This window comes from Protomyctophum bolini (genome assembly GCF_963924005.1).
Source record: "Protomyctophum bolini genome assembly, chromosome: 2".
NCBI classification, from domain to species: Eukaryota; Metazoa; Chordata; class Actinopteri; order Myctophiformes; family Myctophidae; genus Protomyctophum; species Protomyctophum bolini.
Window position 1 is genome coordinate 7999486 of NC_137863.1, and position 12272 is coordinate 8011757.

At 39.1% G+C, this 12272-nt stretch overlaps 3 protein-coding genes across 3 annotated transcripts; all 3 read right to left on the reverse strand.

Moving 5' to 3' along the window:
- Positions 1-1544: 1544 nt before the first annotated feature.
- Positions 1545-2825, reverse strand: LOC308325698 (chemerin-like receptor 1; the record flags this gene model as incomplete). The annotated part of the gene is made up of 1 exon (XM_080778340.1): positions 1545-2825. One exon carries the CDS (start codon positions 2823-2825, stop codon positions 1833-1835), a length of 993 nt encoding a protein of 330 aa, XP_080634466.1. The 3' UTR covers positions 1545-1832.
- Positions 2826-2835: 10 nt separating this feature from the next.
- On the reverse strand, positions 2836-8345 carry LOC308325707 (chemerin-like receptor 1; the record flags this gene model as incomplete). Its single annotated transcript, XM_080778351.1, has 3 exons — positions 8323-8345; positions 5961-6819; positions 2836-2909 (listed from the first exon to the last, which is right to left on the reverse strand). Exons 2-3 carry the CDS (start codon positions 6787-6789, stop codon positions 2836-2838), a joined length of 903 nt encoding a protein of 300 aa, XP_080634477.1. The 5' UTR covers positions 6790-6819; positions 8323-8345.
- Positions 8346-9992: 1647 nt separating this feature from the next.
- On the reverse strand, positions 9993-11709 carry LOC308325715 (chemerin-like receptor 1; the record flags this gene model as incomplete). The annotated part of the gene is made up of 2 exons (XM_080778362.1): positions 9993-10028; positions 10927-11709. 2 exons carry the CDS (start codon positions 11707-11709, stop codon positions 9993-9995), a joined length of 819 nt encoding a protein of 272 aa, XP_080634488.1.
- Between the last annotated feature and the right edge of the window lie 563 nt (positions 11710-12272).

Sequence of the window (12272 nt, forward strand, 5' to 3'; positions counted from 1 at the left end):
AAGTCAGAATAATAAAGAGCCTATTTCAATTAATTCCAATGCTTCATCCTTCGTTGGTTCCACAAACCTGTGCATTGTTTCTTCCCTCTAGAAAAAAGGTGGCGTATAGTAGGCACGCAGTTTTCATTAAAATTACATTGTGTGTTTTATACTTTTATAACTATCCCTTCTAAAGCCTCCCCCTGCTTGAATACAATAGTCTCATTAGAACTTGTTACAGAAATGTAAAACATGAATATCTTCACTTGTCAATACAGACAACTACAGTAGGCTATTTGATTTTGTGCTGCACCTACATTATTTCAAGTTAAAAGGTACAGCTAGTCAAGCATTAATTCAAACTCATTGCCTTTACAGTATGATTAAAGATACTGGCAGAGAAACGTTTCCTTTTCTTTTTTTTAATCAAGATGAATATCTAATTGAGGATATGCTTTTCTCTAAAGATGAGAAATGAGTAATCTAAGACAAACCTTTACTTGTGAAACAAAAGAGCTCAACAATTTCTGCTTAATTTCTTTGCCCATGAATGCATAGAGAAACGGGTTCATGCAACTGTTTGCACTTGCAAGAGTCACTGATATCATACTTCCAGTTGTAATACATGTGTTGTGACTGTGGTTAAACTCTAGTAAATTGAAGATGTGGTAGGGAAGCCAAGAGATGACAAATGTGACTATCAGGGCAGTCATGACTTTGAAGGGCTTAGTGGACCTGGCCATCTTGTTGTTCCTTAGCCTTACAATGGTAATAGTATAACACACTTTACAAATATATAATAGATGGGCATGACTATATGTTATTTTGTTGCTTTGTCTAATAACAAGCCACTGTATACAGAACATTACCACTAGTGTATGACCCATGTAAATTATGTATAGCCTCTATATTTGTATGTTTCACAATGAAAAAACAACAGCAGCAGCAACAATTGCCCTCACACAGACCACCACTTTTGGAATGTAAGATTTAAATGTATTGTATTTTCTATGCACTAAATACAATTGAATATGGTCCAATGAATAAGAGAAGAGATGCAGTATCATGTGATTTCAATTTGTATGCATGGAAGACAAACCTTTTTATTAAAAAAAGAACAAAATGTCATTGTTTCTATTCTGTAAAATGAACTTGATCATAATGTAAAAAAAGAAAAGAAAAAGTACATGCTTATCTCAATGACCCTGTCCAGCCACCACAACACTCTGTCTCTGCCTGGGTTGGTAAAGCAAGTGTCATGTATGGCATCACATCTTACAATAGAAGCGTAATTACATCAGCAGCACCATTCAAATATACAAATTGTTGTGCAGCTTGAAATGCATTGTACAGTATATGTGCCAAGTGCCAACGTTGTACACTGTTAGCACTGTACAATTGAAGAAAATATAGTCTCATTAGACCATGGTATAATTGTTGCATTCATGCTATTGTGGTAAGAAATTGGTGAGAAATGTAAAATAATATGAAATTAATTATCTCTTCACTTGTCAATACAGACAACTATGGCCCTCTACTGTACCCTCTACTGTATTGTACTGTACTGTCACTGTACTGGCACACCCGAAAGCATCATATATACAGTTAACACGTGTGTGTGTGTGTGTGTGTGTGTGTGTGTGTGTGTGTGTGTGTGTGTGTGTGTTTGTGTGTACGTTAGGTTGCGCACAGGTGGTGAAAAACAACCATGCTGTTTTCGTGCTCATACCCAGACACCCACTCAGCCAGCTACCCACACACATAGCTCCGTAGCAAAAACTCAGCTATAGTCAAGCGTTCAACAACTCATTATGTATAAAGGCAGACTGGCAGAGAGAATGAAAATGAATAACCTATTGAATAGTTAAAGCTTGAGATGTAGATGTTATTCTACTTCCAGAGGGCCTGTCCTCACTGAAAGCATTTTCAAATATGGAAGAGAAGGAGTTCCGCAATTTCTGCATAATGTCTTTGCCCATGAATGCATAGAGAAACGGGTTCATGCAACTGTTTGCACTTGCAAGAGTCACTGATATCCTATTTCCAGTTGTAAAAAATGTGTTGTGACTGTGGTTAAACTCTAGTAATTTGAAGATGTGGTAGGGAAGCCAAGAGATGACAAATGTGACTATCAGGGCAGTCATGACTTTGAAGGGCTTATTGGACCTGGCCATCTTGTTTTTCCTTAGCCATACAATGATAATTGTATAACACACAGTTATGATTACAAGTGGAAGTACAAAGCCTAGAACAAAGCGAATGACAGGAATAAGTATTTCGCTGCTCGGTACAATATCAAAGTTTTTGTAACATTGAATAACCTCCTTATTGTCAGATGTAACATTAGAAGATGTAACATCACGAACCACTACGGAAGGAATGCTCATCAGTATAGAAAAGACCCAGGCAACAACAACTGCAACTACTGCCCTTTTCAACGTACGATTGTTTTGGGCCCAAACTGCGAGTATAACATTCACACAACGGTCAACACTGATAAGTACCATTAGGAAAATGCTGCTGAACATGTTGAGTATCAAAACAAAGAAAGTGAACTTGCACATGAAAGGTCCAAAATTCCAAGATCCTGTTGCTGCCTGAGCGATGTTGAAAGGAAGAGTTGCACAGAAGATAAAGTCAGAGATGGCCAGGCTGAGGTACCACATTGTGGTGACGGTCTTCTTCATCTTGAAGCCAATAACCCACATGACCACGCCGTTCCCCAAAATCCCTAGCAGGAAAATTATCACATCTATCACTACCAGGATGACACACCATGCTTGGTCAATGCACACTGGTGAAGGTTTGTTTGCAACGTCGTATGGTTCTCCAGTCAGATCAGACATATAGTCATAATCATAAGTCACACTGTTGGCTGATGGCGTTGGCACAGATGTCACGGTAGGTAATGGTGTAGGCATGGTGTTCTCCTACGGAAAAGAAAATGTGTTCAAGTTAAGTAACATTTTGTCATACCACAATGGTGCATGCATGTGTAGGCTTAGGCTATCAGTTGCACAATTTGAGCTGCAGAAAAAAAAAGGCTCTTTACGCTATGGTTTCCTAACCTGACTCTGCCAGAGGCGGTATTGAGTAACCATGTTCCCCAAGACAGCACGAAACAAATGTTTGTAGCAAGCTTCTTGGATCTGGCAGCGTCAGGTTAATGGTTTCCCTCATTGTAGTCCTATTTATAGTAATATGTAAACTACATTACAGACTCTTTATTAGATAAAGCAATAAAAACAGCATAGATACCGAAAATGTTTTATTGTAAATATGCATTTAGCAATGCAAATGCATTAAAGCAATAGTAATCACAAGGTACAGTGAATATATTTTATAGTACTGCAATAATACAGTGTGTGTGTTGCTGAGAAGAAAATGACCTTTTGAAACACAAATAAAAATAAAGCTTAATAGGTGAAGGCCCGAAAGTATACAAACAAATATGGTAATAATGTGCAAGTAAGCACTCACCTCACACAAGACTGCCTGTTGAGAACAGATCTGGGTATGCAGTAGTAAAGAAGAAGTATCTTATCTACTTCTCAAATTGTCACTTCTCAAAACAGGGAGTGGGGTCGTACCTTTATACCCCACTCCCTGTTTTGAGAAGTGACAATTGGGCCATCAAAGCAGCAAGTTTATTTGCATAGGACATTTCAACAACAAGGCAATACAAAGTCCATTACATGAAGCAATAAGCATGATTACATCAAGACACAGAGCAAAACTAGACAATATTATGGGCTCCTTGGATCGCAGATCTCCACCAGTTTGGGTTGCCTACCCTACCCTAATGCTATCAGCAGTAGCATCAGAGCTTAGTTTTGTACACATAGTTATTATTTTAAAATACTCATATTAAAAGTCAACATCATTTAAAAATCACACACGTGTGAACTGAGTGGTGCAATTCCCCACCCCTCTCTCTCTCTCTCTCTCTCTCTCTCTCTCTCTCTCTCTCTCTCTCTCTCTCTCTCTCTCTCTCTCATTAGAGACACAGCACTACCCCTCTCTCTGTTTCTGGCTCCCCCTACTGGTAAAAAGAAGTAACATACTCAGGCTCATAGACACAGGTACACAGGTACACAGGTACACAGGTACACAGGTACATGGACATTGCTGGTTGTAGGAGTGGTTGCACCACTCAAAAACAAGACATACTATACTGTACCATATACACTTGGCTGGCGTACCGGAGGAGGAGCACAGCAGCATGGAATAAGGGCATTTCTATATTAATTCACCAGGCAGCCAGTATGCTGATACATTTAGGAAAGCCATGCCTTCAGACTCTTGTCCTCCTCAGATACGTCAACCTTACAGCAAGCTAGGGGATCCCCTGAATGAAAGCAGCCCAGCCCTTTTAAACCTGTCTGCCAATAAACCCCACCCTTAATTTGAAACAAGGAGCACCTGGCTGATGTTGCCATAGTAACAGGTCTACCTGGTTACATAAGGATATTGCTAATGCAGCACAATTCTTGTTCGCCAATGCTTTTAAGTTCCTTCACTTCATGAGGATCAATCATTACTATTTAGTATTTAGACACACCGCCCCTATTTCTTGTCATCTAATGATGGGGTGTGAGAGAAGCAGATCACGTTAGGTCTACAGCTGTGCTGGTCAAGGCAAGGTGCAAATGCCTGCCCTTAAGACGAGATGTAATCTAACGTTTCTATAACTGCTTAAGAGAGGTCTATATAGTATAGTAAGTATAGTATGCTTGAGTTATTTTAAATGTTCACATCTCAGAATTCCCATCTTATGTTTGATGACTTTGCTTGTATTGAATAATGGGCATGACTATATGTTATTTTGTTGCTTTGTCTAATAACAAGCCACTGTATACAGAACATTACCATGACTAGTGTATGACCCATGTAAATTATCTATATCTATATTTGTATGTTTCACAATGAAAAAACAACAGCAGCAACAATTGCCCTCACAGACCACCACTTTTGGAATGTAACATTTAAATGTATTGTATTTTCTATGCACTAAATACAATTGAATATGGTCCAATGAATAAGAGAAGAGATGCAGTATCATGTGATTTCAATTTGTATGCATGGAAGACAAACCTTTTTATTAAAAAAGAACAAAATGTCATTTTCTCTGTCTCTGGGTTGGTAAAGCAAGTGTCATGTATGGCATCACATCTTACAATAGAAGCGTAATTACATCAGCAGCACCATTCAAATATACAAATTGTTGTGCAGCTTGAAATGCATTGTACAGTATATGTGCCAAGTGCCAACGTTGTACACTGTTAGAACTGTGCAATTGAAGAAAATAGTCTCATTAGACCATGGTATAATTGTTGCATTCATGCTATTGTGGTAAGAAATTGGTGAGAAATGTAAAATAATATGAAATGAATTATCTCTTCACTTGTCAATACAGACAACTATGGCTTGGACACGCCCCGTGTCCGAAACGGTTGAGAAATGACAGAGTTACCGTGTGGCGGTCCCTCTACTGTACCCTCCACTGTATTGTACTGTACTGTCACTGTACTGGCACACCCGAAAGCATCATATATACAGTTAACATGTGTGTGTGTTTGTGTGTGCGTTAGGTTGCGCACAGGTGGTGAAAAACAACCATGCTGTTTTCGTGCTCATACCCAGACACCCACTCAGCCAGCTACCCACACACATAGCTCCGTAGCAAAAACTCAGCTATAGTCAAGCGTTCAACAACTCATTATGTATAAAGGCAGACTGGCAGAGAGAATGAAAATTAATAACCTATTGAGTTAAAGTTAAAGCTTGAGATGTAGATGTTATTCTACTTCCAGAGGGCCTGTCCTCACTGAAAGCATTTTCAAATATGGAAGAGAAGGAGTTCCGCAATTTCTGCTTAATGTCATTGCCCATGAATGCATAGAGAAACGGGTTCATGCAACTGTTTGCACTTGCAAGAGTGTCTGATATCATAATTCCAGTTGTAATAAATGTGTTGTGACTGTGGTTTAACGCTAGTAAATGGAAGATGTGGTAGGGAAGCCAAGAGATGACAAATGTGACTATCAGGGCAGTCATGACTTTGAAGGGCTTATTGGACTTGGCCATCTTGTTGTTCCTTAGCCATACAATGATAATAGTATAACACACAGTTATGATTACAAGTGGAAGTACAAAGCCTAGAACAAAGCGAATGACAGGAATAAGTTTTTCGCTGCTGGGTAGAATATCAAAGTTGTTGTAACATTGAATAACCTCCTTATTGTCAGATGTAACATTAGAAGATGTAACATCACGAAACACTACGGCAGGAATGCTCATCAGCATAGAAAAGACCCAGGCAACAACAACTGCAACTCCTGCCCTTTTCAACGTACGATTGTTTTGGGCCCAAACTGCGAGTATAACATTCACACAACGGTCAACACTGATAAGTACCATTAGGAAAATGCTGCTGAACATGTTGAGTAACAAAACAAAGGAAGTGAACTTGCACATGAAAGGTCCAAAACTCCAAGATCCTGTTGCTGTCAAAGCGATTTTGAAAGGAAGAGTTGCACAGAAGATAAAGTCAGAGATGGCCAGGCTGAGGTACCACATTGTGGTGACGGTCTTCTTCATCTTGAAGCCAATAACCCACATGACCACGCCGTTCCCCAAAATCCCTAGCAGGAAAATTATCACATCTATCACTACCAGGATGACACACCATGCTTGGTCAATGCACACTGGTGAAGGTTTGTTTACATCGTATGGTTCTCCAGTCGGATCAGACATATAGCCATAATCATAAGTCACACTGTTGGCTGATGGCGTTGGCACAGATGTCATGGTAGGTAATGGTGTAGGCACAGATGTCTCCTACGGAAAAGAAAATGTGTTCAAGTTAAGTAACATTTTGTCATACCACAATGGTGCATGCATGTGTAGGCTTAGGCTATCAGTTGCACAATTTGAGCTGCAGAAAAAAAAGGCTCTTTACGCTATGGTTTCCTAACCTGACTCTGCCAGAGGCGGTATTGAGTAACCATGTTCCCCAAGACAGCATGAAACAAATGTTTGTAGCAAGCTTCTTGGATCTGGCAGCGTCAGGTTAATGGTTTCCCTCATTGTAGCCCTATTTATAGTAATATGTAAACTACATTACAGACTCTTTATTAGATAAAGCAATAAAAACAGCATAGATACCGAAAATGTTTTATTGTAAATATGCATTTAGCAATGCAAATGCATTAAAGCAATAGTAATCACAAGGTACAGTGAATATATTTTATAGTACTGCAATAGTACAGTGTGTGTGTGTGTGTGTGTGTGTGTGTGTATATATATATATATATATATATATATATATATGATTTATATCTTGATGGAATATAAATCAGACAGATCCATCATAATCACGATTATAGAGAAAGATGTGTATATTTGTGTTATGTTTGGACAAAATCTGAATCATAGCTAATTGTTTTGCAAAAATCGGCATTATAGAGCCACCATGAGGCTATTTTAACACTCCGAACGCGATACGCGTATAAATACGTTCTTAATTAGCCATTTTTTATGATGATGTGATCGGTCAGATAGAGGGGCACAGCAACACCACCATCCCTCGGCGAATTCGGCTAGCCGAGTTGGAACGATGCAGTGACAGACACGTACATAGATGGATAAATTACCAATTACCGACGAAGGGTAGATGGGATCAATGTGTAAAATTTTCCTCGTAAAAGTAGACATTCAGGTCTTTCATTCGGTATAGTATGCAGGCCTATAGGATATTTTTTAACTGCCTGTCAACGTCTGACATAAAACGGTCCCTAACTCGGCTTTCTGTTCAAGAAGAGCATGTTACATGAAGGTAAATATCTCCAGAATGGTGGACAAATTAAGCTTTCTTTTGAGGTATGCAGTGTGCTTCTCGCTATAAGAGAACATTTTGTCGGTCTTGGAAAAGGTTGGTCCACCAATGCTATCAGCAGTAGCATCAGAGCTTCCAAGGCTGCGGAAATCGTTAGCAAGCTAAGTGTGAAAATATGTAGGGTGGCATTTTATCCTTGGCCTAGTGGGAATGTGTATACCATATACAAAAGGAGCGACTGCACATCCGAGAAAAAAAAACGTAGAAGGCAGCCTACAAGTCTAGTCAGCAGGCATATAAACTGTAAGAAAAGGACACGGAGAAGAGATGGGCAACGTACTACTGTATTAAGTGATTTTAAGTGAACATTTTAAGTGAACATTGCTGAGAAGAAAATGACCTTTGAAACATCCTTTTGAAACACAGGTAAACAAAAATAAAAATAAATAGGTGAAGGCCCGAAAGTAACAAACAAATATGGTAATAATGTACAAGTAAGCACTCACCTCACACAAGACTGCCTGTTGAGAACAGATCTGGGTATGCAGTAGTAAAGAAGAAGTATCTTATCTACTTCTCAAATTGTCACTTCTCAAAACAGGGAGTGGGGTCGTACCTTTATACCCCACTCCCTGTTTTGAGAAGTGACAATTGGGCCATCAAAGCAGCAAGTTTATTTGCATAGGACATTTCAACAACAAGGCAATACAAAGTCCGTTACATGAAGCAATAAGCATGATTACATCAAGACACAGAGCAAAACTAGGCAATGGGCTCCTTGGATCGCAGATCTCCACCAGTTTGGGTTGCCTACCCTACCCTAATGCTATCAGCAGTAGCATCAGAGCTTAGTTTTGTACTTTAGTAGCTGTCTGCCTTCCTGCCTGTCCAATTGTCCATGAGTAGCTGTCTGTCTGTCTATGAGTAGCTGTCTGCCTTCCTGCCTGTCCAATTGTCCATGAGTAGCTGTCTGCCTGTCTATGAGTAGCTGTCTGACTGCCTGCCTGTCCAATTGTCCATGAGTAGCTGTCTGCCTGTCTATGAGTAGCTGTCTGACTGCCTGCCTGTCCAATTGTCCATGAGTAGCTGTCTGCCTGTCTATGAGTAGCTGTCTGCCTGCCTGCCAGCCAGCAAGTTGGTTAACAGAAAATAAATTGTTATGGCTGAGTAAAATAAAATACAATAAACACAATTTGCCTGAAAATAGATTACCCAGCTATGACCTTTTTCATGAAAAAAAATGAGTAGTGATATGGCTGACTGAGTAAAATAAAACAATCTACCTGAAAATAGATAGCTATAACTGAAGAGCAATTTCCGCAATTTCCGCAATTACCATTTCCGCAATTTCCTCAATTTCCATTTCCACCATTTCCGCAATTTCCGCAATTACCATTTCCGCAATTTCCATTTCCGCATTTCCATTTCCACCATTTCCGCAATTTCCATTTCCGCAATTTCCGCAATTTCCATTTCCATTTCCAACTATTAATGGCAGCTGGGTTTCATCATTCAAATAAAATAGAATTCTGTCCGTTTAGCTATAAAATTATGTCAGGGAATAGGGATACACAGTATATGTCTTTCATTTGCATTGCATCCCCCCCCCCCCCCCTCCCAAGCTTTTATTTTCGTTCGAGTAATAGTACAACTCTAATAGTATTACTTATAATAATGTAATTAAAGATAACTTCATTCAGATTTATTTATTTTTATTTCATTTTCCAGATTTTTTTTTCTTCTTTTTTTTTAGATTTTCATTGGTGGGCCAGTCATAATGGTCCCGCGGGCCTGATGTGGCCCGCGGGCCTGAGTTTGAGTATCACTGGCCTACAGAACATTACCATGACTAGTGTATGACCCATGTAAATTATCTATATCTATATTTGTATGTTTCACAATGAAAAAACAACAGCAGCAGCAACAATTGCCCTCACAGACCACCACTTTTGGAATGTAACATTTAAATGTATTGTATTTTCTATATGCACTAAATATAATTTAATATGGTCCAATGAATAAGAGAAGAGATGCAGTATCATGTGATTTCAATTTGTATGCATGGAAGACAAACCTTTTTATTAAAAAAAGAACAAAATGTCATTGTTTCTATTCTGTAAAATGAACTTGATCATAATGTAAAAAAAGTAAAAAAAATAAAAAGTACATGCTTATCTCAATGACCCTGTCCAGCCACCACAACACTCTGTCTCTGGGTTGGTAAAGCAAGTGTCATGTATGGCATCACATCTTACAATAGAAGCGTAATTACATCAGCAGCACCATTCAAATATACAAATTGTTGTGCAGCTTGAAATTCATTGTACAGTATATGTGCCAAGTGCCAACGTTGTACACTGTTAGCACTGTACAATTGAAGAAAAAATAGTCTCATTAGACCATGGTATAATTGTTGCATTCATGCTATTGTGGTAAGAAATTGGTGAGAAATGTAAAATAATATGAAATTAATTATCTCTTCACTTGTCAATACAGACAACTATGGCTTGGACACGCCCCGTGTCCGAAACGGTTGAGAAATGACAGAGTTACCGTGTGGCGGTCCCTCTACTGTACCCTCTACTGTATTGTACTGTACTGTCACTGTACTGGCACACCCGAAAGCATCATATATACAGTTAACACGTGTGTGTGTTTGTGTGTGCGTTAGGTTGCGCACAGGTGGTGAAAAACAACCATGCTGTTTTCGTGCTCATACCCAGACACCCACTCAGCCAGCTACCCACACACATAGCTCCGTAGCAAAAACTCAGCTATAGTCAAGCGTTCAACAACTCATTATGTATAAAGGCAGACTGGCAGAGAGAATGAAAATGAATAACCTATTGAATACTTAAAGCTTGAGATGTAGATGTTATTCTACTTCCTGAGGGCCTGTCCTCACTGAAAGCATTTTCAAATATGGAAGAGAAGGAGTTCCGCAATTTCTGCTTAATGTCATTGCCCATGAATGCATAGAGAAACGGGTTCATGCAACTGTTTGCACTTGCAAGAGTGTCTGATATCATAATTCCAGTTGTAATAAATGTGTTGTGACTGTGGTTTAACGCTAGTAAATGGAAGATGTGGTAGGGAAGCCAAGAGATGACAAATGTGACTATCAGGGCAGTCATGACTTTGAAGGGCTTATTGGACTTATTGGCCATCTTGTTGTTCCTTAGCCATACAATGATAATTGTATAACACACAGTTATGATTACAAGTGGAAGTACAAAGCCTAGAACAAAGCGAATGACAGGAATAAGTTTTTCGCTGCTGGGTAGAATATCAAAGTTGTTGTCACATTGAATAACCTCCTTATTGTCAGATGTAACATTAGAGACAGATGTAACATCACGAAACACTACGGCAGGAATGCTCATCAGCATAGAAAAGACCCAGGCAACAACAACTGCAACTCCTGCCCTTTTCAACGTACGATTGTTTTGGGCCCAAACTGCGAGTATAACATTCACACAACGGTCAACACTGATAAGTACCATTAGGAAAATGCTGCTGAATATGTTGAGTAACAAAACAAAGGAAGTGAACTTGCACATGAAAGGTCCAAAACTCCAAGATCCTGTTGCTGTCAAAGCGATTTTGAAAGGAAGAGTTGCACAGAAGATAAAGTCAGAGATGGCCAGGCTGAGGTACCACATTATGGTGACGGTCTTCTTCATCTTGAAGCCAATAACCCACATGACCACGCCGTTCCCCAAAATCCCTAGCAGGAAAATGATCACATCTATCACTACCAGGATGACACACCATGCTTGGCCAATGCACACTGGTGAAGGTTTGTTTACATCGTATGGTACTTCAGTCGTATTATCATTAAAGTAGTCATAATTTCCATCACTGTAGGCTGATAGCGTTGGCACAGATGTCATGGTAGGTAATGGTGTAGGCATGGTGTTCTCCTACGGAAAAGAAAATGTGTTCAAGTTAAGTAACATTTTGTCATACCACAATGGTGCATGCATGTGTAGGCTTAGGCTATCAGTTGCACAATTTGAGCTGCAGAAAAAAAAGGCTCTTTACGCTATGGTTTCCTAACCTGACTCTGCCAGAGGCGGTATTGAGTAACCATGTTCCCCAAGACAGCATGAAACAAATGTTTGTAGCAAGCTTCTTGGATCTGGCAGCGTCAGGTTAATGGTTTCCCTCATTGTAGCCCTATTTATAGTAATATGTAAACTACATTACAGACTCTTTATTAGATAAAGCAATAAAAACAGCATAGATACCGAAAATGTTTTATTGTAAATATGCATTTAGCAATGCAAATGCATTAAAGCAATAGTAATCACAAGGTACAGTGAATATATTTTATAGTACTGCAATAATACAGTGTGTGTGTGTGTGTGTGTGTGTGTGTGTGTGTGTGTGTGTGTGTGTGTGTGTGTATATATATATATATATATATATATATATATATATATATATATATACA